General features: G+C 49.6%; 2 protein-coding genes across 10 annotated transcripts in view; both read left to right on the top strand.

Moving 5' to 3' along the window:
• The first annotated feature begins 1,297 nt into the window (after nucleotides 1-1,297).
• PPM1D (protein phosphatase, Mg2+/Mn2+ dependent 1D) lies at nucleotides 1,298-21,499 on the top strand. Of its 2 annotated transcripts, none has more exons than XM_051809411.1 (6): nucleotides 1,298-1,934; nucleotides 5,910-6,138; nucleotides 8,435-8,559; nucleotides 14,931-15,121; nucleotides 15,987-16,229; nucleotides 20,061-21,499. In XM_051809411.1, the coding sequence occupies exons 1-6, from the start codon at nucleotides 1,499-1,501 to the stop codon at nucleotides 20,601-20,603; spliced, it is 1,767 nt and encodes a 588-aa protein (XP_051665371.1). In that variant the 5' UTR covers nucleotides 1,298-1,498; the 3' UTR covers nucleotides 20,604-21,499. The 2 variants fall into 2 exon arrangements, with proteins under 2 accessions (XP_051665371.1, XP_051665370.1); XM_051809410.1 differs by having other exon boundaries at nucleotides 1,299-1,934; nucleotides 15,984-16,229.
• Nucleotides 21,500-23,216: 1,717 nt separating this feature from the next.
• Nucleotides 23,217-26,200, top strand: part of BCAS3 (BCAS3 microtubule associated cell migration factor) — a 314,510-nt gene continuing 311,526 nt past the window's right edge. For all 8 annotated transcript variants that reach the window (XM_051809393.1, XM_051809391.1, XM_051809392.1 and 5 more), the window contains exons 1-2: nucleotides 23,217-23,302; nucleotides 24,684-24,771. In XM_051809393.1, coding sequence (XP_051665353.1) covers nucleotides 24,701-24,771 — 71 coding nt within the window. In that variant the 5' untranslated portion in view covers nucleotides 23,217-23,302; nucleotides 24,684-24,700. The remainder of the gene's footprint in view (nucleotides 23,303-24,683; nucleotides 24,772-26,200) is intronic.

Raw genomic sequence — 26,200 nt, 5'->3', positions numbered from 1 at the left:
CAGGTTTGCAAATCCCTCGGAGCTCCTGGAATCCAAAGCTTTGTTGATATATTTGTTATTTTTTTTAAAATACCGTTGACTTTCATGTGGTTGAGGGAAGGAAATCCCAAGGCCTTGCAGTCCTTAAGCTGAACAATTATCTCCGTGGAAGTATTTCTGCAAAATTCCACGGTGGTTTCCCCTGGGGTGGGAAGGGGCTCTGGGAGCTGCAAGTAAAACAAGGTCTAGAATTTCAGCTCTAAAACCCAAATGCACAAACCCCTCCTGTCTTAAATAGTCAGGAGTGGAAACCCTGCATGTCCTGTGGGATGTGTAATTCCGGAGGGATCACTGTCCAAGCGGGAGAGCAGGGATTTCAGCCAGGAGCAGGGAAAGATGGAGGGGCTGGAAAGATGCTGGAGTTTCTGGCTCAGGGAAAGATGAGGGGGATGAGTAACAGGGGATCCTGGAGCAGGGAAAGATGGAGGGGCTGGAATGATGCTGGAGTTTCTGGAGCAGGGAGAGATGGGGGGCTGAGTAACATTCAGGGATTCCTAGAGCAGGGAAGGATAACGTGCTGGGCTTGTTGGAGCAGGGAAAGACTGGAGTAACACCCAGGGGATCCTGGAACAGGGAAAGATGGAGGGGTTGGGATAATGCTGAAGTTCCTGGAGCAGGACCTGAGTAGCACCCAGGTGGTCCTGGAGCAGGGAAAGATATGGGGCTGAGTAACATTCAGGGATTCCTAGAGCAGGGAAGGATAACGTGCTGGGCTTGCTGGAGCAGGGAAAGATGTGGGGCTGGAGTAACACCCAGGGGATCCCGGAGCAGGGAAAGATGGGATTGGGGAATCTCCAGCATTCCAGGAGCAGGGAAGGAGAAGAACGGGGGCTGAGTAACAGGGGATCCTATAGCAGGGAAAGATTGGGGCCGGAGTAACACTGGAGCAACGTGGGGAGCCCCGCGCTTCGAGTCAGTAGCTGCCATCCTACTGGCACCTGGGGGTGTGTGTGCTCGGAGCCCTCCTGTCGCGGGGTCCCCCCCCCTCCTGTCCCAGGGCTCCCCCCCCTCCTGTCCCGGGGTCCCCCCCCTCCTGTCCCAGGGCTCCCCCCCCTCCTGTCCCGGGGTCCCCCCCCTCCTGTCCCGGGGTCCCCCCCCCTCCTGTCCCGGGGTCCCCCCCCTCCTGTCCCAGGGTCCCCGCTCCTGCCGCGGTCGGTCCCGCCGGTGGCCGCGGGGGGCGCTGCGGTGCCGAGGCCGCGCCCGCCGCCCCTTCCTGCGCGGCGGTGCCGGGCGGGGCCCGCAGGGGGCGCTGGCCCGGCCCGGCCCCGCTGCCGGCGCCGTTCCCGTTCCGGCGGGCGGAGGGAGCGCGGCGGGAGCGGCCCCGGGAGGCTGCGGGAGGCGCCGCGGACATGCCCGGGCGGCCCCGGGGACGCCCGCAATAGTCCTCGCTGTCGGCGGCGCTGGGCGGGGAGCGGCGGGCGAGCTGCCCCCTCCTCTCCCCCCCCTCCTCCTCCTCCCCATGGAGGGGCCGTACGCGCTCGGGGTGAGCGTGTTCTCGGACCAGGGCGGCAGGAAATACATGGAGGACGTGACCCACATCGTGGTGGAGCCCGAGCCGCCGCCAGGGCCGCACAAAGGCGGAGCGGCGCCCGCAGGCCCCGGCGCCGCCGAGCCCCCGGCCGAGGGCGGGCGGCGCCGGGGGGGGACCCCGCGGGCGGCCGAGGAGGGAGCGCAGCCCCCCGGCAGCGGCCCCGGGCGGCGGCCCCGCCGCTCCGTCGCCTTCTTCGCCGTGTGCGACGGGCACGGCGGGCGGGAGGCGGCCCAGTTCGCCCGGGAGAACCTGTGGGGCTTCATCAAGAAGCAGAAGGGCTTCGGCTCGGCCGAGCCGGCCGAGGTGTGCGCGGCCCTGCGCAAGGGCTTCATCGCCTGCCACCGCGCCATGTGGAAAAAGCTGCGTAAGTCCCGCACCCTCCGCTCCCTCCCGCGGGAGAACCGGCCCCGCCATCCCCCTCCGCGGTTTAGCCGCCTTTTCCTTCCCCCGCACTATTGTGAGTTCCCCCTCCATCGCTGCCCCTCCGTCTCTGCCGGCCCTGTGCCGGGAATGGGGAGAACGCGGGGTGGGATTCCAGGTCTCGGCTCGAGTGGTTCGGTGGAACGAGAAAAACTGGAGCGCGGGCTGCGAGAGAAAAGATGTAAACACAGGGTGGTGAGGACGCGCTGTTGTGTAGCTGGGAATGGTGTGATGGGAGAGCTGCGGTTTGTTTTCGGCGTGTTACAGGTCGCATCTCCAAACCGGATTTATTTGGAGGTCTTCGCCTTGTTGCCCTGGGGAACCGCGCGGGACTCCCGCTTAGATTTCCCTGGGATCATTTATAAAAAGATAATTTTAACAAACCGGGCTGGGAAGGCGTTTTTTCCTTAAGTGTGCTTCCAGTTGTTTTTGTGAGTCCTGATGGAAGGATTGAAGTGTGGCTGGCGTATAACGGGTACTCGTGTTGTTGTGTGAGCATCGGGGGTTACGCAGGGTCCCTGCCAAAATAGAGAACACGCTCGGTATCCTGAATATTCTGTATATTGTTTGCTTAATTGCAGGGGTCCTAAATAGGGAAGGGTAAAGGAAAGAGAGTGCCCAGACAGGTGACAGTCATCATTCCTGTGCTATTCCTTCTCCCTGCGTCTAGTGAGACTGAAGAATTGAGTTTTTGAAAGGTATTTTTTTCTCTGGGTAAGGTGAAGGTTATGGTTTAGAGTATGGTTATTGTTTATATAGGATGTGTAGAGTGTGTGTGTACCGTGTGTGGATTTATGTGTTCAAAAGCCTCAGGAAGAAAAAAATACAACAGGCAGCATCCAGCATATGAAGACAGAAGGGTGTGGAACACGGGAAAATCGGATCCAAAACACCGTGACATAATGACAGTTGGGCTCGGGAGGGAAACCTGAAAAGCAAGAACTGCACTCTGAGCACCCCCGGGGGATTTCAGTGGAGTGATTCAAGGGGTGGGGGGGATTATAACGTCAAAACAGTTTCGTTTTCCTTTTTCTTGAACAGCAAAATGGAGAAGTTGTGCAAATATCAGATGCTTGAGAAATGCAGGGGAAGGAGTAGCAGGGTCGAGGGCACTCTGTGTGGAGAGGAAAGGGTGTGTGAGGTTTAGGAGCAGCAGAACTTGCCCCCAGCCCTGATGTTGGGGTGGGTGCCCTCCTGGGCTGCAGAGCTGGGTGATAAGATGTGTGAGCAGGGGAAGGTGGCATGGGGGGGAAGATAAGGAGTTTAGTTTTCTGCTTGTGGTATCCCTGGTGTGCTATTTGTCACTGGGACCAAAGGCAGGGAGGTGAAGTGGCAGAGTGCAGCCAGCCTTGTTTTAGTAAGGAGTGTTTAGCAATTACCACCGGGGCTGTGGAAGCAATTTAAATTGTTGGGAGAAACAACATCGCTCTGGCTGTGAGTGTTTGATGACAGTTCGAGGTGTTTTGTAAACTCCAGAGTATGTTTGGCCTTAATGATTCGGGCTGCACTTGTGGAGGTGACACTGTGGGCATGAAATGGAGAACTGGGTATTTTGGTATCTTGGAAAGTCAAAGAACAGTTTGGAATTGTGGTGTGGGGGATGGAGGCTTTACTGCTTCCAGTTGGAAGAGAAGCCCACACTCAGCTGCTCTGTTGGTTGTTGGAAGCTCTGGGATCACCCTCTGCATCTCCTGGGATGGACACAAAACACACTGATTGTGAGAGTACCAGAAAAATTAAAAGAGAAAAATACCCCTTTGGCATTGCTGATAATTTTGGGCGTTAATTCTATAATAATAAAAATTTGTACTGAAGAGCTTCTGGAGTAAAGGTTCACATTGGAAGCTACAAATCCAGTTTATGAGTTTATGGGCTCAAAGTTACAAGGCTGAGTGAAGGGTAGTGGTTTTCAAGTAGAGGGGAAAGTTGTTGTAGGAAGATGTTCTTGCTCAGGTGACAGGATTGCTGAAGACACGCTCCTGGTACCTGGAGGAGGGGGGTGAGTGGCTTCAATTCTAATACTTGAGCTCAGGAGAAAACTCAATGGTTTTGCTGCTTCTGCTGATTTCTAAATGTCCTAAGAGAGCTGTGCTGGGTCTAATAGTTGTGTCTGCACAGGAGCAAGGCACGAAGTGCAGTCCCTGCTGAGCAGCAGATCAGATCTGCTTCTGTCGAGCCTAAAATCTGAGGCTGCTCTATCAGTCTTTTTCTCACAAGTGGGTGATTTCCCTCTCTGTCTCCTCGTCCCCATAAAGACTGATTTGACTCTCTGATAGGTTTTATTGCTGTTGAGGGGTTGTTCCACTGACAGAAACTCATTAGTCGCAGCTTGTTTTCTGTTAAGTGCACGGTTGAAGTCCTCATTACCACTTGGCTCCCTCCCTCGTTTCCTCCCATTTGGAATGTGTTACATTTAATATCCACAGTTAAAATTGCCAGACAAAGTGCTTCCAATAAGCTGATTGAATGTTTGTGTTCCTGAAATAAAGCTACTCCGAGGGAGAAAGTGTGGTTTAGTATTTAGAACACAAAGCTAGAACGCTGTTAGAGCTCAAATGTTTAAATTGTGCTGGATGCCTTGGTAGCTCATTCCGAGGGGATGCAGCTTTTACCTTCATCCTGCCTATAAATTGTGCTTCTCCTTCAGCACTTTTCCCTCAGGCATCTGAACACCAGAACTTAAATTCCTCATTTTTTGGTCCCGCTTAAAGCCGTGGAAGTTTAAAAATCTGTATCTTCGCAGAGGGGAAGGAGTAATTGTGTTGAATTCTTCTTTTCTCCTCTGTTTGTTTCTGGTGTGTTTGTTGTGTCCCAGCAAAGAGAAGAGCAGCCTGGCTGGGGTATTCCCTGCAGACAGCTTGTGTCAGGGTGGAATTCCTGCCTTGTGAGCCTGACTTGTGAAGTGCAGGAGATGGAATGTGACAGGGAGATGAGTCTCCCCGTGGAGAGTTTGTCTGGAGACGTGAGTGGGTGCAGTGAAGAGGAAACAGGAGGTTACTGTTGACAGTTGAAGTCAACTGATAACTGGGAATTGGAGTTGGGATTTCGGAGGGTGCTGGAGCGGGGAGGAGGTGCTTTGGCTGAGCTGTCTGAAGGGGGGATGTCTCTGTGGAGGTTTGGAAGTAGATGTAAAAATAGAAAAGGCATGAAAGGGAAATTTGGGTTGGACATAAATGGGGAGAGCAGCGTAATAGGAAGTTAATATCAGTGGTTTGAGGGCAAAGCAGTTGAGAAAGGAGGAGATTTCCTTAACCATGTGTAGCTGACAGCAGTGTAGGGATGTTGTTGCTCTGGTTTCAAGGGGTATCTCCTGTAGAAGTGGGATGTTGTGTTAAGGAGAGCATCTCTAACCAGTCTGCATCAGTCCTCTCAAAGGAAATGTGGGTAAAACAGTTGAGATGTTGCTCAGTCTGAATGTTGTTGTTCAGCTATAAAAATAAAAGAACACTTTCCTTCCTTCCGAGGGGATCAGGAACATCCAGAAATCCTGATTGCCAGTCCAGTATCCAGACAAAATAATTAGAATTGGTGACATTTCTTCTACTTCAGACAGGGAAATGAACAGTAGGCCTTAATGAAACACTCTGGATCCTGTTTGAGGAGCACATCTTCCCCTGGGTTCTTCTAGTGGTGCTTGGAATATTAAGCCAGAGGAGGCAGTTTTTTTGAATCCTATTCTGGTGCTTTGGTAGTAGCTTTATCTCCATGTTTGTGTCAATTCAAGCTGTAGCTCAAACTGCTGTGAGGAGAGTGGGGGTGCCCCGGGGGCACTGCTCGCCCTGACCGTGCTGTGGTTCAGCCCAGGCCGTGCTGTAACATCACACAAGCCTCTGGCACACCCTCCATCCTGACCTTCAGGACTTTCCCAGCTCCAGAGAGTTAAAATCATGCCTTTCCTTGGCCTTTTCTGTCCCTGCAGCAGAGTGGCCCAAGACCATGACGGGCCTGCCCAGCACGTCGGGGACGACGGCGAGCGTGGTGATCATCCGGGGCTCCAAGATGTACGTGGCCCACGTGGGGGACTCAGGGGTGGTGCTGGGGGTCCAGGATGACCCCAAGGACGACTTTGTGAGAGCTGTGGAGGTCACACAGGACCACAAGCCAGAGCTGCCCAAAGAGAGGGAGAGAATCGAAGGCCTTGGGGGCAGGTGAGTGTGTCTACTCTGACTGAGCTAAGCTTGTTCCTAGAGGGTCATGCAAGAAGCTGAATCTCACAGTGTATTTCTATTATCCTCTGTTTTTTATAGCTTGTTGGGGAATATGTTACAGTGATCCATTGTTACATGGGTTTTTTTTTTGCTGGTGGTTTATGGCATATACAGAATTTTAAAAAACCCAGCTGAGGTGTGCTTACAGTTCTACGTGTTCACCCAGCACTTTGAAAGTGGAGATGGTGATATTTGACCTATTTTTTGTTAAATTCCAAGGAATCTGGGGGTTGGGAAAATTATCTTTGCACCTAGAGAAAATTATCTTTGCAGATAGGGAAAATTATCTTTGCACCTAGAGAAAATTACCTTTGCATATAAGTAAAATGATCTGAGGTCTGGAATACTGAGTTTGTCAAATTTTGACACAAACCACTGTAATTTCTTAGGTGTTCTGCATTGTTCCTGAGATGACAATGGCAGCTGTTGAGTGGGCTCCTCAAAGCTTCTGCTTAGGGGACATTGAAAAAAAAAATAAAGGTTAGATTTGAAACCAAGTCCTGTTTGGATTTGCTGTGTTTAAACACCCCCTGCAAGTGTCAGAACGCTGTGTCTGGGCAGGAGTTGTTTCTTCCTTGTCAGGAGCTGGCAGAGGCTGGAATGCCCAAGCTGGGGTGGGTGTGTGTTCCCTGTGGGTGAGGGGGAAGCAGGCAGGGCCGTCAGGTGGCACAAATGTTTGGGCACCAACCTCAGGGCTGGTGTTTGGTGGAGTTTCCCGGGAGCTCAGGGAGCTCAGCGCTCCCCTGGTGTCACAGCAGATGGGTGGGCACGGCTTCCTTCCCAGAGCAGGGCTCTGCAAAGGCTTTCCTGTTGCCATCACTCATGTGAGAGCCCTGTCAGCCCATTAACCTGCAGACATTTGTGTCTCTGGCAGCTGGGACTCCATCAGGTGGCTCTGCAGAAGGGGGAACCTGCAGTTCCCCTGGGTTAGTCCCTGTGCACGTTTCCAAGTTGTGCATCTCAGAGACTGAAGCTTCAAAGCAGCATTCCCTGAAGCTTTGTGTCTACAGGAATGCTTAATTTGGTTTTAGGTTGTTTTGTTTTTTTTTTTTTGTTTTTTTTTTTATTCTTTTATTTCTACTGGTGCTCCTCCTGTTTTTCCCAGGCTGGCTGTGAGGCAAATGGTAGGAGTGGGGTGGAACTGTGCAGCTGTGCCTGGTAATGTCCTCTCTTTCATGAGAGCAAACTGGGAACAGTTAAGGGCAGAGCATAATTGAATCTTCCATTAAAATGAGATTTTTCCTAGTAACAGTCTGAGCGTGGGATGAGGTTTTCTTTCAGCTAATGCCTGAAGTGAGCTTTGTGTGGTCATTAGTTGGACAAGTGGATGAGATCAGTTTTTAGGATGTGGTGTTTGTGACTTTGCAGTGCTGTGGATGGAGCTCAACATGCCCTTGTTGTTAAGGCCTTTGAAGTCTCAGGAAGTGCATCTTGAATGGCTTCAGTATGAGGAATCTTGAGGCTGTTCCAGAGCTGCTCAGTTCCTAATTACCAATGGCTGTTCCTTGGATGAAAGGAACTTCCAAGTATCCAGTTCTTAACTTGTCTGGGACCAAGCTTTGCTAGCTCCTGGTTTCATTAGCTCTTATTCCTTGGCTGTTCATACACTATTCTTTCTTCCCTGCCTGATGCAGCTGCCCCAGTTATTTGCTGTGCAGCCTCTCTGACCCCTCAGTGCCATCTGTGAGAGCCAAACCAGCTCAGTGCCTCAGAGCAGGTGTTCACATGCAAATACAGAGCTGTTTCCTCCCATCTCCTGCTTCCAGCAGACAGCAACTGGCAACAATTCCCCTTTTGTGTCTGCAAGGGAATCCCTACAGCAGGCTGCTCCTTTCTCTTCTCTTGTTTCCGCTGTACTGTGCTGCTCTTTGCTGCCAGACTCTGGGAGATGGAGAAAGCTGCAGGAGGAGCTCAGTGCTAAATCCACCTGAGCGAGCTGGTGTTGATGGTCCTCGGATGAGGGGGGCAAATTCAGTTCTGTTCTTTCTCTGACAAAGAGTTTCTTCGAGTTCTTCATTCCCCTGCTTTTTTATTTTCTTCTGCCCTTCCCCTCTCACTTTTCCCTTTGGCTGAATAAGGAGTGAAGCTCTCCAAGGGGCACGGTGTGTTTTGAAACACTGCATTGTGCCCTGGACTGCCCCGAGGGCGTTGTCATTATCGCCTCCGGATTTGCATATTTAACTGGCTTTGTCTCCTTTGTTCCTGTGTGACCTCTGCCTGTCTCTGGTGCTTCCAGCGTGATCAACAAGTCCGGAGTGAACCGTGTGGTGTGGAAGAGGCCCCGGCTGAGCCACAACGGCCCCGTTCGCCGCAGCACCGTCATCGACCAGATCCCCTTCCTGGCCGTGGCCAGAGCCCTGGGTGAGTGCTGTGCTGGGGGCAAACATGGAGCTCGAGGGATTCAAGCACTTGCTTTTTTGCAAGCCTGGGCCTTTTAAATATATTTTTAATACCACCTGGATTTATTTTTTTGAAATCTGTAAAAGGCGGCGTCGGCGAGAGAAGAACCCGCCTTAAAACTTTCAGGGTTTTCAGTGTCAGCCTTACAAGGATGGGACTTAATTTCTGGTGCAAATGAAAATGTATAAGCAGCACATTGTCTCCAGAGTGGAGAGCACCTTGGTCTTTTTCTTGCTGAGATAACAGGACTGGAATTTTTGACTGGTTGGTAAAACTTAAGTGTTGCTGGATGGCAGGTGAATTCAGTCTGTCCTTTGTGGTGAGTCTTTTTTCTTTAAGACTTAGCATAGAATGGGATGAAAGTCAAGTCTGTGTTTTATCTGTTAACTTGCCTTTGTGGGAGCTCTAATAATGGGAAACTGTCTTTGAGAAACACTTTATTCCAAGGACAAAAAGGCATATTGCAGTACTGGAAAACTAGTGACAAATAGTTTTTGGGAAGTGCTTCATAACTGAATCACTGGATGCCTCTTACCCATGAGTGTTGGTGTCTGCTGGTTATTTTTTTCCCTTAAAACACAGGGATCTGTCCAGGCTTAAGGAGAACTCTGCAGTGAACATTTAAAAGCCAGATCCGTATCAAAGTGGTGGAATGGTGCTCTTATAAAATTTTAATTGTATGGACGTTTTCTCAGTAGCTTCAAGCCTTTATGGGCCATATTTTAGGTAGGATAGAGTTTATTTTGTGGTTAGTAAAACCGACTGGGGAGTTGGAGTAAATCCTTGGAAGAGTCTTTGGCATCTTCAACTCGTGGCACAGAAAGAATTCTGGCCCAAGAGAAACCTTGTGAGCTCTGTTGACATCCCCTTTCCTGTTCTGATTGTCACAAGTGCCCTTCTGCCCTAAAATAAGCATTTGTGGAATGCTTAATTCTGCATTTAAGTATTTAAATAATGTTTAATTTATTTATAGCCCCAGAATAAGGCAGAAATATTTGGGCTTCCTCCTGTCCCTGTGAAACATCTTTAAGCTGCTTTTGCTGAATCCAGCAGGTTTCTGTGCCTTCTAATGGAATATTTTAAGAGTATTCTGCATTTTCACAGCTATTTCTGCTGACCTTTTCTGGGCAATAAAAACACCTCTTTTTATATCAATTTACCTCCTAATAAATATGAATCCCAGGGAGTCCCAGAATTGGAAATCTGGCTCTGTGTGTAATTTTGGAAGGTGCTGCACTAAGCAGGGGACATAGAGAGAGAAGCTACACTTGGTATCACTTGAAACAAGAAGCAAGTGTAGGAAGGAGCAGACAGGCAGGGTGATTAATGGCTGGGCTTTGGGGGTTCCTACAAGTGCAGCTTAAAGTCGTTGTGGTTTTCCTAAGCTGCTGTTTAAGTTCATATCCCCCAGCATGGGTGAGTTCACTGCTAACAGTGTGGTGGCAGAAATGGGGCTTTTAAAGGGCTTTTTGATTTATGTGGGATCTCTCTTGTTGGTAAATTAGCTCAGCTCTAAATCTGGTAAATATTTTATGGACTTTTTTTCCCCTGTTCCCCTCCCCTTTTCCTTGGGAACTGATGTGGAGCCAAGACCTGCAGCTGTGAGTGGGTTCTGTGGGGAGGGATTGCCCTGAAGTATTGGAGCTGTTTGGGGGGTGTTTAAATTAATGAATGATGAAAGCTGAGCCAAGAACCCCTTAGTTAAACCCCCCAGTCACATGGGAACACAAGCCATCCTTTCCCTGGATTTTTATATGGAACTATAATAGACTCAGCCCTGTATTTCAAGTAGGGCAGCCTCTGCCATGCAGGTTGGACTTTTCCTAAGAGCAGGAATTCCCTGCTGCCCCCTAAAAGGAGTTGTGTGCTAGCACAGGGAATCCCTGGATAGCTGCAGGAATGTTGGCTCTGACAGGGACAAGGAAGCTGTTTCAGAGCAACTTCCTGGATGCCAGAGTTTTGTGAAGCTCCCTGAATGCACATTCCATGGAACCCCGGGGAAGAGGGTGTTGCTGACCTCAGATGACCTCAGTAGACTCCTGTATGATGGTCTAGGTTTTTTACATGCATTTAACCATTATTTTATTGGAATCTACCTCTCCTTTGGCAATGTAGAAAAACAATCCCAAACCCTTCTCCCAAAGGCAGAACTTCAGCCAGGTTTGGGCAGTGCATTCTTGGGGTTTGCCCCTTCTCCAGCTGAGCAGATGCTGCCCAGGATTGGCTGTTGAAGCCTCAAATTCCACCCTGGTGTTCATTTGAAGGATTTAATTCAAGGCCAGCCACTGGGAGTAGCTTCCTGCAGGTCGAGTTCTTTGCCTCTGCTTTTGCAAGGTGTTCTTGCAGGTTTTCTCATTCCAGCCCCCTGCCATGGGCAGGGACACTTCCCACTTGCCCAGGTTGCTCCAAGCCCTGTCCAGCTTGTTCTTGAGCACTTCCAGGGATGAACAGTGCTTTAGGAACAGCTTTTGATTCACCATTCATTTCAAATGCAATTATTTGTGTAAATTGCTGTTGAAATACTGTTCTCTTAGCTGTGCTTTGCTTTTCTGTTGAGGGTGGCATCCTTTCTACAGGGGTTAGACTGAAAAAGTGTGTAAATAAAACAAGTTCCTAAAAACACACTGCTCAAGGAGTGCAGAAAGTTTTAAAGCCTCAGGTGCTTCTGTGTCACTTCTCTGCTTGCTGTCCCTGCAGTTTTGTCCCCATCTCTCAGCCTGAGCTCTCCTTAATCATTCCTGATTGGAAATCAGGATGGGACACTGCTTCCATTCCTCCCCTTGTGGCTCCAGGCCTGGCTTGCCAGGGGTGCAGTGAAAATCCCCCCCAGCTCAGCCTGACTGGTTTCCAGTGGTTCCTGTCCTCATCCTTGCAGGGATTTGTCTCACTTCCCCCAGCTCTGCTTCCCTGGCACTGGGAAAAAAAGGAAGTTCTGCAAGTCTTCCCTTTGTAGCAACAGCCCTGTCAGATAAAACTGGGCTTTGGAAAGCTCTGGGATTAATCAAAGCAGGTTTTTGGTTTGGACCCACTTATAAAAATCAACGTCTCTTTCCTCTATTAAAACCAAAAGCTGTTTTTGTATTTTGTATGCAAGGCAGCATCTCCTGAAACAGGAATGAAAGGCTTGATTTATGTGACTTCTGGACATGCTTTGCTCTAAGAAGGCTTTGGGTTTAATCCAGTCCAGCCCACTTACGTGATGGGTGTTTTTGTTTGGAGCTTCAGTTGCCTCCCTGGCAGCAGCTGAGCTAAAAGTGGGTTTTTTGTTGTGTGTTTGAAGAGTTAGCCCTGAGCACGTAAGAGAGACTGCACAGTTTGATATATTCTCCTAGGCAGCTAAATTAGAGTCCTGCTCCTTCAGGATCTGATTTCAAACATCTCTTTCATTTTGGAAGATGCAGTATTTTAATGTGGAGCTCTGTGTGTTATTCAGGTTTGAGCCAGTACTGAGAAACAGGTATGACTTTTCTGGAAGATGCAGAAGGAACCACGTTAGTAACAATTTTTTAATGCTTTGGAAAAGAAATATGCAAACCAAACACTGCAAGGAATATTCCCAGTGTGTAAAGTCTTTAAAGAAGGAGATTGTTAAAGAGTTGTGTAAATGTTTGGGTTTTAATTCAGAACAAAAATAGTCTGGCTCCCAGAAGGGAGTCAGAGCCTGGCATTGCAGTGCTGTAACAGGAGCCTTTGGCACATCCCAGTGTCACGGGATCCCTCCTTCCCAGCCTGCCAGAGGGTCACTGTCCTTCTGCTTGCTTTGGAACAGAATTAAACATTTCAGAGCCCTTTGAAATGCTCAGGGAAGAGTGTGCTGTGCCTCCTGCCTGGCCTCCCTGGCCCTCTCTCCTCCCCAGGGCTGGGGCAGAGGCTGCCCCGGGAGGGACTCAGCAGGTTTGTGATTCCTGAGCTCTCCAGGTTTGTGATTCCCGAGTCTCCAGTCAGGCAGGGAGGGCACACAGCTGACATTGGAATGACAGCATTCCATCTGGGCAGCAGCTCCACAGAGCTCTGGCTCAGCCTGTGCTGAAAATAAATCCCAAATCACTGTCCCTGCCCTGTGACAGGGATCAGCCTCTGGGGGGTCTGAGAGCCCCTCCCCGAGCAGAGCATCCCGAGGCTGCTCCTCCTGCCAGGAATTCTGCAGGTCCATGGAGCAGCCTGCTGAGAAATGAACACCAGAGTCAGTTCTCCCTGTTCTTCAGGGCAGTCACAAGTACTGGTTGTTTCCTCCTAGGCTGAGGAAGGCAGAATTTCACTGTATGCCTCAGGCTTCAAGTATTCCTTGTGGAATTTTTGCTGGGTTAAGGACCAAAAGCTTTATTTTCTTTCAGTTTGTGAATCCTGAGGCTCTTCTGAGCTTCCAGTAGCTCCTGACTGGTCTGGTTGGTCAGTTAATTCCTGATTGGGCTTTAATGCTCTTCCATCCTACGGCTTTGGGAATAAATTATTGTGTATTTCCTCTTTATAACCACTGTGATATTCCCAGTTATCCCTGTGAGGAGCCTTCTTCCTCTTGGAGAAGATCCCCTGAAATCAGTGTGGTGATTACTTGGCAGTTTGCTCAGGAAGAGCAGCAGATGGACACGATGACATGTTCATCCCTGAACCCAACTGAAATAGCAGCAGGTTATTTTTATCAGCCAGCCCAGGATTTTAATTAAAACAACGATTCAGTGAATGACAGTTGTCTTTTCTCCTACGTGAGTGTGAACAAAGAAGCAAAGAGCAGCAGAAAAATATTAAGCACGTTGGAAATGGATGCTGCCAGGACTCCAAGGGTGGGTTTGTGATCCCAGGCTCCTGTTTGTTCACCTGCTGTGCCCACGACAGGTCGATGGGAGGAACTTCGGGTGGCGATTCCCATCCAATAATTTCTGTGCTGCAGCTCCTGTGCCCCAGGATTTCTTTCTTTGGCTGCCTTTCCAGCTGGCTTTGCTGGGGTCTGGGGGGGCCCAGTGCACCTCTGGACGAGCAGCCTTGGCTGTTAATTAGGGCTCATTAGCAGCGTGTGCTTGTCGGGGAGGAGAATTGGGGCTTTAATGAGGGTGGAGCAGCCCTCCTTGCTACTGGAGAGCACTAATTGAGCCCAAGTATTCCCTTCCCTCATCCTGGAAGAGTCTTTTCAGCTGGTTGATAGCTTGAGGCAAAGCTAATGGAGGGAAGTAGGAAGACAAAAAGCTTATTTATTATCTTTAAAAGGGTGGTGATGGATGTGGAAGAAGCTCCAGGCTTTGTGAGGGCAGCAAAAAGCCAAGAGCCCGACAAACCTTTGCTCTTGAGCTGGAGTTGTTGAGCTTCTCTTTGCTGCTCACCTCTGACATTTTAATTAATTTCTGCTTTTAAAGCTGTGTGTCCTGCACAGAAAAGCTTAGCCAGTGCTTGCAATTAATAATGTTACTTTTTGTTGCTTTTTGCTATGGGAAGTTGTTTGTGAACATGGAAATGAAAGAGAAGGTGCCAGCACAAATTATTTCTTGATTTAAATGAAGGATTTTAATTTTTTCAAATATACTTGGTAAATGAAATTGAAATAATTTGATATGGAAATGGAATTTTCTGATGGAGGGGGGTTTTACCTGAGGAGGGTTTGGAGGGAGCACTGGATGCAGGGGATGTTTGGATGTGTTGCTGCCAAGGTGACCCCCAACTCATTCACACGGTGAGGGAGGGGTAAAAATAGAAAGGTTCCCTGGCTGAGGCCATCCTGGGGAGAGGCTGCAGCTCTCATTCCCTGCTGGAACTCAGCACTCCTCGTGTTCCTGTGGCTGCTCTCCAGCTCTGAAGTTTGGCACAGGGTGTTCAGCTGGAAGGAGGCTCCAACAGCCCTGCAAGGGATGCAGAGGGAAGAGGGCCGGGGAAGAGGATGGAGCAGGGGAAAGCTCAGTCTCCTCCCTTCCCCTCTGCCTTTGTCCCCTCCCTGTGGCACCTGCCCACAGGAATATTTGCAGGTTTGGTGTGGGATCAGCAAAGTAAGGCCTTACTTCTGTTTGAGGAGGACTTTATAAATCCAGGTGGGTTTTACTTTGGGCAGCGACTGAGGTTTCACCATTTTTGAGGTGTTAATCTCTGATATTTCCCCTTGCCCCAAAAACTAGTTTGAAGAGAGTAGATCTCCTATAAACATAGGTTTGAATGTGGCTTAATTTGTTGCATTAAATATGATTGGAAGGTGCCAGCAGCAGAACAGCAGCTGTGCTGGAATTCCTTCGTGTTGCTGTTGACTCCAGCCTGGTGCCGACGGTTTTCCCAGGAACCCTGATCTGTATTTTCCAAGCTGGAGATTTCTCACGTGGAATGTAACCATTCCAACCCATTTTCTGCTTTGCCAGGTGACCTCTGGAGCTACGACTTCTACAGTGGGGAGTTTGTGGTGTCCCCTGAGCCCGACACGAGCGTTCACACCATCGACCCCCAGAAACACAGATACATCATCCTGGGCAGTGACGGGCTCTGGAACATGATCCCACCCCAGGATGCCATCTCCATGTGCCAGGATCACGAGGAGAAGAAGTACTTCGTGGTGAGAGCAGTGGAAATTTAATACTTTTTACCTCTAAAAATCACTCAGACTGAACAATGAAGTGTCCAACAAAGGGGTTGTTATTTGGGCATATTCAGTTTTGCCACAGCATAAAGTTGTTAGAACAGCTTAGTTGTAGAGGCTGATGTCAAATAACATTGTTGAGTTTATTATTATTATTATTATTATTATTATTATTATTATTATTATTATTATTATTATTTGGTGGTCATTTTGGGGAAATGTGACCACTAGAATGGTATCTCTCAGTAATAAAGGACATGGTGTTCCTTCTCTAAGGAGGTTATACAAAATGCTGTCCGAAAATCAAATTTATCTCATGTCAGGGCTCGTGTCACAATGCAGACAGTTGCTTAGACTGAATTAAATTATTCTCTGGTTTATTTTACAAAGCAGTTAAGATGAGGGCAGTGGTCACAGTCTCCAGAAGCAGTTGGACAATACCCTCAGGCACAGGGTGTGACCTGTGCAGGGCTGAGGGTTGGACTCCCTGATCCCTGTGGGTCCCTCCCAGCTCGGCACATTCTGGGATTCTGTGAATTCCTGTAGTGGAGCATCAGACAGTAAATGCTCTGTAAACCCTGGAGAGGCTTTGGGAGGGAGGGCTGTAGGTTCTGCCACAGGCAGGCAGTGTTCTGGTTTAGAGCGCTTGTATGTACGTGGAAGGAAGGGTTGGAAGGAAGAGGTTTCCACGAGTGTTTCCTCCCGCGTTTCCGGCTGGAGCTCCTTCAGCCCGTGCCTCGCAGGAGCACAAACCTCCAGCTGTGCTGCCCCTGTGCCACCTCCCAGTGGCCCTGAGGTGTCCCTGACGTGTCCCTGATGTGTCCCCCCGTGTCCCCAGCAGGGAGAGCACCGGCAGTCGTGTGCCAAGATGCTGGTGAGCCGCGCCCTGGGCCGCTGGAGGCAGCGGATGCTGCGGGCGGACAACACGAGCGCCATCGTGATCTGCATCCACCCCCCTCGCGCCAGCCAGAGCCCCTGGGAGCACGAGGAGGAGCTGTACCTCAACCTGGCCGAGGGGCCCTGCTACAGCAGCCCTGACACCAACAGCACGAGCCCCTCCCGCTGCTGCACCCCCCCTGTCAAGGTAAAGGTGCCACAGAATCCTCGGCAGCAGCTGAGCTACGAGGGGGTTTTTTGTTGTGTTTGAAAAGGTAGCCCTGAGCACGTAAGAGAGACTGCACAGTTTGATGTATTCTCATAGGCAGCTGAATTAGAGGCCTGCTCCTTCAGGATCTGATTTCAAACATCTCTTTCATTTTGGAAGATGCAGTATTTTAATGTGGAGCTCTGTATGTTATTCAGGTTTGAGCCAGTACTGAGAAACAGGTATGACTTTTCTGGAAGATGCAGAAGGAACCACGTTAGTAACATTTTTTTTAATGCTTTGGAAAAGAAATATGCAAACCTCACACTGCAAGGAATATTCCCAGTGTGTAAAGTGTTTAAAGAAAGAGATTGTTAAAGAGTTCTGTAAATGTTTGGGTTTTAATTCAGAACAAAAATAGTCTGGGTCCCAGAAGGGAGTCAGAGCCTGGCATTGCAGTGCTCCCCCTGGGAGGAATTTCCCCTTAGACAGCTTCCTGGGGCATGGTGGAGTCAGACCATTGCCAGGGATTTAGTAATAGTCTTAGAAACTACTGACCTCTCAATTTAAATCACTGTTTAACGTACCCTTTTGATGTCTTCAATGTGTTTTTAACCCTGGGCCAGGCACCGTGTGTATCTAGATAATGTGTTTCAGTTGTGACTTGTTCTGTGCCACCTCCTCAGTACTTCCACGTGCAAGGCTTTGGAGAAGTGGGCCAGCTTTTATTATTGTTTCTTAAAAGACTTTGGAGCACCAGAGGCAGAGTATTAATGTAGGAACCTCTCAGAATTGCTGCTGGTGGTTTGTTAGTAGTTTTGGATCTGTGATCCCTCAGTGTGGAAGAAATTATTAGTGTAACTTTATGCACGTGGTTCACACAGCTTGAAATGCACTCTTAGGGGTAAGTTTTTTCCAAGATTCACCCCAAAATCCAAAGGAGCCTGTTAGGAAGAAATCAGACTGGGGATCAGAGGTTTAAAAAAGGAAAAAACCCAACACATCCCCTTGGAGAATAAGGTTGGGCTGCAGTTTCCCTTCTGCCTTGCCATGTCCTGGTGCAGCACAGCTGGGGAACTGCAGAGTGGTGCTTGTGGGGGTGTTCTGACCTTGTGGGGCTTGGTTTGGGATTGTTTGGCTGTGGGTTTTTATTTTCTCCTCTAAGGTAACCCATGGGTTAATTTATACCAGCACATGTTGATATAAAGAACATTTCTCTCTGCATTGGGAGATCTCATTATCTTCCTGTGGTTGATTTAATGTTCTTTGTTGGAGGAAGAGACATTGTAACAGAAGGTCTTTCTTGAGGCTGGAAGTTTTAACCATCAACATAAAGCAGAGCCCTTCAGAAGGTTATTTTGTTCTGTTCTGTGGCCTTTTCTTTGCCCCTGTAAGAAGTGCAGTGTAGCTGTGAGTGGATGTTTGCTTCAGTAATTCCCAGCTGCTCCTGATTTCAGTCACTGTCCTTTGATGTTCTGCAGTGTCTGTAGATAACTGTCCTTTGGGCAAAGGAAAAGAAAGCAGAAATTAGAGAGGGAGTTGGGAACGTTCCCTTGGGAGAAAGAAGCTGCTCATAAAACAGGAAACTCCACCTTTGTCTCCTCCCCTTCCATCCATGGAGAGCCATGACAAGAGCTCAAACCCCAGCAAAATCTTGAGGGGAAAAATATTTGAATTCTGAGCACTCCTAAAATTTTAAATGGTGCCATCTGGTCTGTGTGTGAACTGTTAGCAGGAATCACTGAGCTGTGCTGGCTGCAGAATATCCAGCAACCAGCAGTTCTGGATGAGGGCTTAGGGACAGTCTGTATTTTTTTTTATTCCCCCTCTCCATCTAAGTAGATTCAGTGAACTGGGAATCTGCAGAAATGGAAGCAGGTGGTGAGGGATTCGGGAAAGGCCTTTATTCCATGATCCTTTGGGATCCCAGTGGTGTGGGCAACATCACAGGAGGAAGAGCCCCATTTGGTTGGTCCCAGCAAATCTGGCCATAGAGAACAGCATCCATTTGCAGAACAAAACAGAAATACTTTGGTACATAAAGCTGCAGGTAAATGTATGATCTAATTTAGGTTGGGAATTAATTAATACTGTTGAATTTTACTGCAGAGGGATCATCCCAATTTCTGTGAGGGAAGCAGGGATGGCCTTGACTCCTGACAGCTGCTACCTGCCAAAACAATTAATCTGGGAATAGATGGAGACCAAAGTTTCTCAATTAAACAGAAGTATTTCTTAATTGCTTATCCTTCTGGCAGCAATTACTAATACCAAATTAATTCCAGTATTCCTGGGGCCAGTGATAAAGATTGATTGGATTGTTGAGACATTAAATGGTGATTCATGGTTTATTTTTCCTGTTTGGTCACATCCCTCTCCACAGTCCATCCTCTGCCTTCCCTTGGCTTCCTGAGCCTTCTCCAGGCTCAGCTGTTTGCAGCAGGCAGGAGATGTTGGAGATAAGTTAAATGTCTTGCACAATAAAATCATCAAACCAAGTTGTTGTTAGAGACACAATGTCAGAAATTTGGCTGAGGAGCTGCAGCAGCATTGCCAGAGCTGCTCTCTGTGTGTGTGTGTGATCAGCTTCCTCATGGATCCTGCAGGAGCTGAGCTGAGGAATAACCTTTGGAACACCATCCATAAAGGTCTTCCCTCTCCTGTTGGTAAATGTAGCAAAAGAATCTTAACCCAGATGGTTTTATTTACACGTGGGGAGCAGCAGAGGAGTGGAAACCTGGTGTGGATGCTGGAAACAATTCTGATTATCCTCTCTTTTGGAGGGCATTTTATAAACTTCAGGATCAGATTTTTGCCAAGTGCTGAGCAGCCCTGGAACTCACCTTGAAGGAGAACTGGAGTTCTTCTGGGCTGGGACTCAAAAAGCATCTGTTTGTTCACCTGAGGTGTTGCTCTGACTGATGGAGCTGTGTGAGCACTGGAGTTTTCAGCACATTATTTTCTTAAAATAAGAACTGTCATCTGCCTCTCACTGATGGTGTGTGGAGTAACGTGGCCTTGAAATTTACTTTTGAAGGACTCTCTGAGTAACCAGGGATTTCTTCACAATTAAATCTTTAATAAGGTCATAATTCATATCTTCAGGGCACTGCATAAACACTAATTTTTATAATCTCCCTGTGGATGGGGAGAGCAAGTGTTGTCCCCATTTTCCTGTCGGTAGGACTGGGAATGAGGCTGCAGAAGAGATGAGGAGCTGAAGGGAGGGTCAGAATTTGGGAAGTCCCTGGTTCTCAGGACATCATTAAACAGCTCCTGCCCAACACACAGAGACTGTGCTTCCTGGGGAGTGGCTGGGAGTGCTGGCAGGGATGGAGCTGGAGGAAACCAGAGGCAATAAAGCCATTTTTAGAATAGCTCTGACTCCCTATCTTTCTGTGGGCAATGAGGACACTGGTGAGGAGTTGGTCCATCTCTGTTAACCTGGTTATGCAGTAACTGAGGACTCAGATGTGACAAAGGTTAGAAGCCTCTTGCTGCTGTTTGGCCCCCTGATGGTGGATGGATCTCCTGGGGGCAGGACAGGGCCCTGTGGCAGTGCCTGAAGGAGGGAGGTCATGTCTGCAGGGTGGAAAATGCTGCTCTGCCTCTGATGAGGCTTAGAGGAGTTCTGTCACACTGTCTGCAGCCCCAAAGGACAGTGCCCGTTCCTGGAAGTGTTCCAGGCCAGGTTGGACGGGGCTTGGAGCAACGTGGTCTGGTGGGTGCAGCCTGGCAGGGGTTGTACAAGATGATCGTTAAGGTGCTTTCCAAGCCCAGCCATTCTGTGATTATATTTGAGCCTAACCGTGTATTTTCCTTCCCCCTCAGCTTTCGGAAGATGAGCCGTGGCCACGCCTGAGCGCCGCCGAGCCCGTCCCTCCCCTCCTGCACAGCCCCGCGCTCACAGACAAGTACCTGGAGCTGCCAACCGAGATTGCCAAAAGCAGCGTCGCTCCCTCGGGAGGAGCCCCGAAGGATTCCGGCCCCCCGGAGGAGAAGTGCAGCAAAGCGCTGGCTCTGCGGATACAGGAATCCTACGGCAGCGGCCTGTCGGTCAGCCTGGCCCCCTCCAACTCCGCCAACTCAGGCACGGACCAAAAAGGCTTCAAGGTGTCCCCTGCCGGCCAAACTAAAGCGCAGGAGGCGGAGAAAACGCCCGCGGCGAACTTTAAAAGGACCTTGGAGGAGTCCAACTCGGGCCCGGCGGTGAAGAAGCCGCGGCGGGGGCTGGGCCGGGCGCTGGGCCCGCAGGGGGAGGCCCCGGCCCGCAGGACCCCCGCCAAGCTGGCCATGAGGCGCAGCCTGCGCGGGCAGAAGAAGCTCAGCCCCGGCCTCTTCCACCCGCCCAGGAAAGCCGTGTGCGTGTGCTGAGGGAGGCTCTGAGGGGCTGCAGAAAGTTTTGGAAACTCTTTTATCTTTTTTTAATAAAAGTAGAAAACTTTTTTTGGTATCCGACAGCTTTATCCCCCACCCCACCCCTCCCCGGCCTTGTACTTGCTTGTATTATAACTGTGAATTTTGTAGATGTGTAGGGTATAAGTCACTGTAAAATGTGTGTAAATTTGTATTCCTTCATATAAATGTAGTCTCTTTTTTTTTTCTTCCTTGTATAATTGTTTTAAAACCTTGTTTTAAAAAAGGAAAAAAAAAAAAACGAACACAAAAAATTAATCCTTTTTGTTAATTTACTAAAGTCATCGATTTGTATACGCTTCTTGTGAGGAGAATTTCACAGCTTTTTAACTAAAGTAAATTATTAAACAGAACAGGAGATATGTATTTTCGTAGTCCAATATGTTCCACCTAAGGTGTGTCTTTTAGAGAATACACTAGGTCTATATTTTGGTTTTAAATTTTAGATTTCTCTACTCAGAAAGGAAATGTATGTGGAAGCAGAGATTTGGGTCTTGCTTTACACACCTCCATGTCGATTTTATGTTCATTAAAATACTATGCAGTATCTTTATTTAGTTGTATTTTTTTGTAACAATGATCGTCAAAAGTATTTAGCAAAAAAAAAAAGTGTGTTTTAAAAAAAAACTCCCAACTCCCCAGAGCATCCAACAAAGCCATTCCCATCCCCTGTTCCAGATGATGGCATTTTAGCCAGGCATAACTGCCCTTTGGAGACGTGTTTTCTGGTATTCCAATACTGATGGTGCTGCTAATACCTTTCAACACAAGTTCTTAAATTATTTTATGACTATTTTCATTGACTGTGTGGACCATGTGTATGTTCACCTCAATAAAACACATGAAAATCTCAAGGGGATGCTTTTCATTTTTTAATTTTATTTCAGGCACGAGTTCTGTTATTTATTAAACAGTATAATATGAATTTATTATTCCAAAATAAATTCATGTTTGTTTTGCATTCATTACAAATCTGAATATTCTCCCCTTTTCCACGTAGGAAACAAGACATCCCACACAGGTTTATCATGGAAGTGATCTTGGTAATTTATACTGAATGTTTACTGGAGCAATAGAGAACTTTTTAAAATGTTGTTTTAATGGGGAATTAAAATGGTTATTTACAGAATCCAATTGTTTACTGCTGGAACACTCAAACATAGGTTGGAACCAGGCCTGCCATCTATACACGTTACCATGGTTACAGAAATCCCAGGGGATTTGATTCCTGAAAATGTCCACTTCTCTTTCATCCCTGCTGGGAAGGCAGTGCTGTCTGGGGATGTGGAAGTACCAGTCTGTCCAAACGGGATCCTGCAGGAATGTTGCTCCTGTGTATTTTGCCCACCTATTTATCACTTGGCTTCTCTGAAATTAATATTCAAAGCTGAGACAGCCAAGAGTGGGAATTTACTCCTGGTGTGTGAGCACAGGCTCCTTTGGTAAAATCCAAGTGACACCAACTTTTCCTCTCCTGAGAAATAAAGCTCCAGTACGTGCAAACCTGCTAACAGGTGCTTTGTGGGTGTTGGCTGGGTGGCTGTTTAATTCTTCAGGTATGCAGAGATGGTGACTGTGCTCACGGGGTGGATTCCTGGAGCTGCTGCTGGAAACCTGAGCTGAGCAGGGCCAGGGGCGTCACCCTGAGGGCTGCGGGCACCGCTGGGCACTGCAAACATAAATCACAGCCCGGGGGCGTGGGAAGGGAACTTAAAGGTCACCCAGTGCCACCCCTGCCGTGGGCAGGGACACCTTCCATAGACCAGGCTGCTCCGAGCCCCGTCCGACCTGGCCTGGGACACTTCCAGGGATCCAGGGGCAGCCACAGCTTCTGTGGGCAACCTGTGCCAGGGCCTCCCCACCCTCACGGGGAAATATCCGATTTAAATCCACCCTCTGTCAGCGTGAATCCATTCCCCGGGCCGTGTCACCCCATCCCTTGTACGAAGTCCCGCTCCAGCTCTCTGGGAGCCCCTTTAGGCACTGGAAGGCGCTCTAAGGTCTCCCCGGAGCCTTCTCTTCTCCAGCACTTGGGCAGCGCTGCCACAGCACCCACATTCTGAGCGACGCCCGCTGCTGCCCCTCAGGAGCCGCTGCCTCGGCCCCGCGGGGCTTCACCCCGCCAGGATCCTCTTCCTGCTCGTTCCCCGTCCTCCCCGAGCCGCGCTCACCTTCCCTGGGCCCCCCCGAGCCGCTCTCGCCCCGGGAAAGACTCGTCACCCCCTCATCGCCCGCCCGCCCGGTCCCCTCACGGTCCCCTCACGGTCCCCTCACGGTCCCCTCACGGTCCCCTCACGGTCCCCTCACGGTGGTGACCACGCCCCCGTGACGTCACTCATCGGGGGCGGGCTCCACCCCCGCCAATCCGGCGCGGCCCCGCCTTCCTCCTCCCCTCCCCGCCCCACGTGCGCGCGGCGGCTCTCGCGAGATCCCCGATGTAAACAAAGCCGGGGGACGGGGCTGGAGGGGGCGGCTCCGCCCGCCTTCGGCCGCGTCCCACCGCGCCCCGCCCACCGCCCGGCGGCGCGGCCTCCCATTGGCCGAGCTGGCGGAGCGGCCCGCCCCCGCGGCGCGCTGATTGGTGGCGGGCGCGGAGCGCTGGTTGTCATTGCCCCGGGGGTCCCAAACAGTGTCAGTGGCGCCGGGAGCGGCGGCAGGTGAGGGGCGTGCGGGCTGAGGGGGCGCCGCGCGGGTTCGCGCGCGGGGCAGCGCTGAGGCGGCTCCGAGCGGGCTCCGAGCGCCGGGGATGCGCGGCCGGGGCGGGCCGGGGGGCGGCGGGCAGCGGGCAGGGCAGGCCGGGCCGTGCGGCCTGAGGGACCCCCGGCGGTGCGGCGGGAGGGCGCGGGGCGGGAGGCGAGGCCGCGGCCCCGCTCACCGGGCGGTCCCGGCGAGGACACGGCCCCGCTCACCGGGTGGCCAAAAGAGGGACAAAAGGCCGGGCAGGTCGCGGCGTTTGGGTGGGAGTTGCTCAATAGCTGAGGGTGCCCGGCCGGCCCGGCCGCGGGGGGGGACGGGGTGTCCAGGTTGGGGCGCAGGCGTGTGGGATCCCCGAAGATGAGGGGCCGAACCGTGTTCAGCTGCTCCCTGCCCCTCACGGGGGTGGCACCAGGTGTTGGCACTCAGGGCTGGGCGGGCACAGGTGTCCCGAGGGTGGGTTCATCCCTCCCCTGCCATTTTGTGTTCTGCGGTTCCTTCACGTGCGTGTCACGCTGCGGTTGTGTTCCTGGAGGTTTCGTTATTAATTATTATTTTTTAAATTAATTTCCGGGTGGCTGTCTTGCCTCACTGAATGAGTTGGCCCTGACAGAGTCTGCCCCGACGTGAAACGATGCTGGTGATTGGTACCACGTTGGGGATTTGGCTTTTTTCTCTCTCACTTTGTGCCCAGGTTCTTGGTTTGGGGTGGGGGGACAGAACCGAGTGGACTGAGGAGCTGGCAGGGATCTGTGATGCTCCTCAAGTGCTTTTTGCCTTTAGGAACCTTGCCCAGAACGTTCACACAACAGAAGTGTGAAGAAAAGCTCACAGGTGGCACAAAAAGCTGACATGGAACAGCAGAATGCGTTCCACCACACTTTTTGTGTGAGCTTCAGTGTAACGCATTTTTTTTCAAGAGTACAGTACACTGCAGTTGTGACTGTATATTATTTTTATATAATTATTTTCCAAGACAACAGTAAATAGTGGGTTTATGTGATGATGGCGACACCTGTGTGCCTGTACCACTGTCCTCAGTCATGGAATTGTTTGGGTTGAAAGGGTTGAGAGTCGAAGGTGCTTTTCCAGTTTGTCATGCAGGTCTGTGGGGTGTTTTTTTGCTTCCACAAACGCTCCAGGAGCTGCAGTGACCGAGACACTGCAAAGAGGAATCGCTGCTTTGGCGCATGCTTTTCTTTCGCTTAGAAAAGAAGTGCTGTGAAGGCACCTACAGGTTTGTCTGGGTGGAGTTTCTCTGCTACCACCTTGAAGAATGTGTCAGGGAGTTTGTAACAATTAACCTTGCACAGGTGATGCTAAAAAGGGCTGTGTTTCCTGCAGGTGTGAGCACAGAAACGATGGCGACAGAGTCCCCGCGCCGGCCCAGCCGATGCACAGGAGGGGTGGTGGTTCGGCCTCAAGCTGCCACGTAAGAACCTTCTAGAAGAGCAGCCCTGAGTGAAATGCTCTTTATTTTCTTGTAGAGTTCCTTGCCTGAGTTTTGTGGGGTGTTTTTTTTCCAAGCCAGCTGGGAGGGTTTGTGTTGCCTCTGCGGTTTTCCAAAAGTCAGCACACGTTTCATTCCCATCTTTTAGGTGCAGGTCAGACTTGTCTCCCTGCCTGGGATGCTTTGCACTTGTACACCAAAGCAAAGCTGCATGTTTAGAAAACTGAAATGTTGCATGGTTTTGTTGTTGTTTGCACCATTTTGCTGCACAAACACTGCCCTGGCTGTAGGTTCAATGGTGCAAACTTCCTTAGGCCAGAGGGACATGCTGCACAGGCTCCTTTCCTGCTGTTCTCTTCAATAACACCTTGCCCCCTGGACTGGATATATTAAAACACATAAAACTTGTCATTGAAGTCCTTCAGTAAGTAGAGTTGAACATTCTATTCTATTTATTTTTTTTTTTTTTTTATACTTGAAAGAACAAAACCAAGAGGAAAGGAAGCAGCTCTGTCTCTTTGGCCAGAGCTCCCAAGAGACCATTTTTGTCCTTGGGCATCCTGACTTTCATTGTGTTCACATGGAAATACTTTCATGGCAAAAGAGCTTTTGGGCTGTAAGACAGCCTAGAAGATTTATGGTCTTTTTTCTGTCTGTTAAAGGATTTTTGTAGCAGTTTTTCTTTCTTGGGATGCTTACACTGCTGCAGGATAACACTCCATTGAAATATTCCCTTCAGTTTTTACCCCTGTGTGCTTAAACATCAAGATTCACTTTATTTTTACTGGAGAGCACAAGAAACTGATTGTTGTAGCACAGAAAGTTGTGTTAGAGGTTTGTCTTGCAGCCCTGTGACAGAGGAAGCATTTTTTATATTTTTTTTTTAAGTTGCAGAATTCCTTCACAAACACACTTCCCTTTGTAATGACCTTTTCTTGAAAATAGGCTTTAAGAATATAATACTGGAACAACACTGCAAGAAGCTGATTGTGATGGTTATCTGTTCTTTTTATTTTTGTTCTTTTTGAACCTGGTGTCTTGTTCTTGAGGTACCAGTGCTCACCTCACAAATGTCAGTGTTTTTGAGGCTGTGTGTGCTGAGCAGCACAGCAGCATTCTGCTGGTCATGTTAAGTTTCTAGATCCCTATTAGGGAAAGATTTTTATATATATATGTGTGTTTTGTGGCTTATGTTGTTTTTAAGCACTTTAAAGACCTCTTCCTGGAAGTTTTTCAGCCTCAGGAGGGATTTAGAGCACATACACTGCATAAAACATTGCCCTGACATCAAATTTGTTTTGACGTGTAGCTGGGGGAGGGAAAAGTCCATTCCAGGAGCTGAACCATGGGGACAGGATGACTCTGGCTGGGAGGCATTCCCAGACCTTCAGACACTGTGTTTAACACCCTG

The sequence above is a fragment of the Manacus candei genome, unplaced genomic scaffold (genome assembly GCF_025592945.1).
Source record: "Manacus candei isolate 608988 ecotype Guabito, Panama unplaced genomic scaffold, ASM2559294v1 h1tg000076l, whole genome shotgun sequence".
Lineage (NCBI taxonomy): Eukaryota > Metazoa > Chordata > Aves > Passeriformes > Pipridae > Manacus > Manacus candei.
This window is presented reverse-complemented; position numbering and strand designations above follow the sequence as displayed.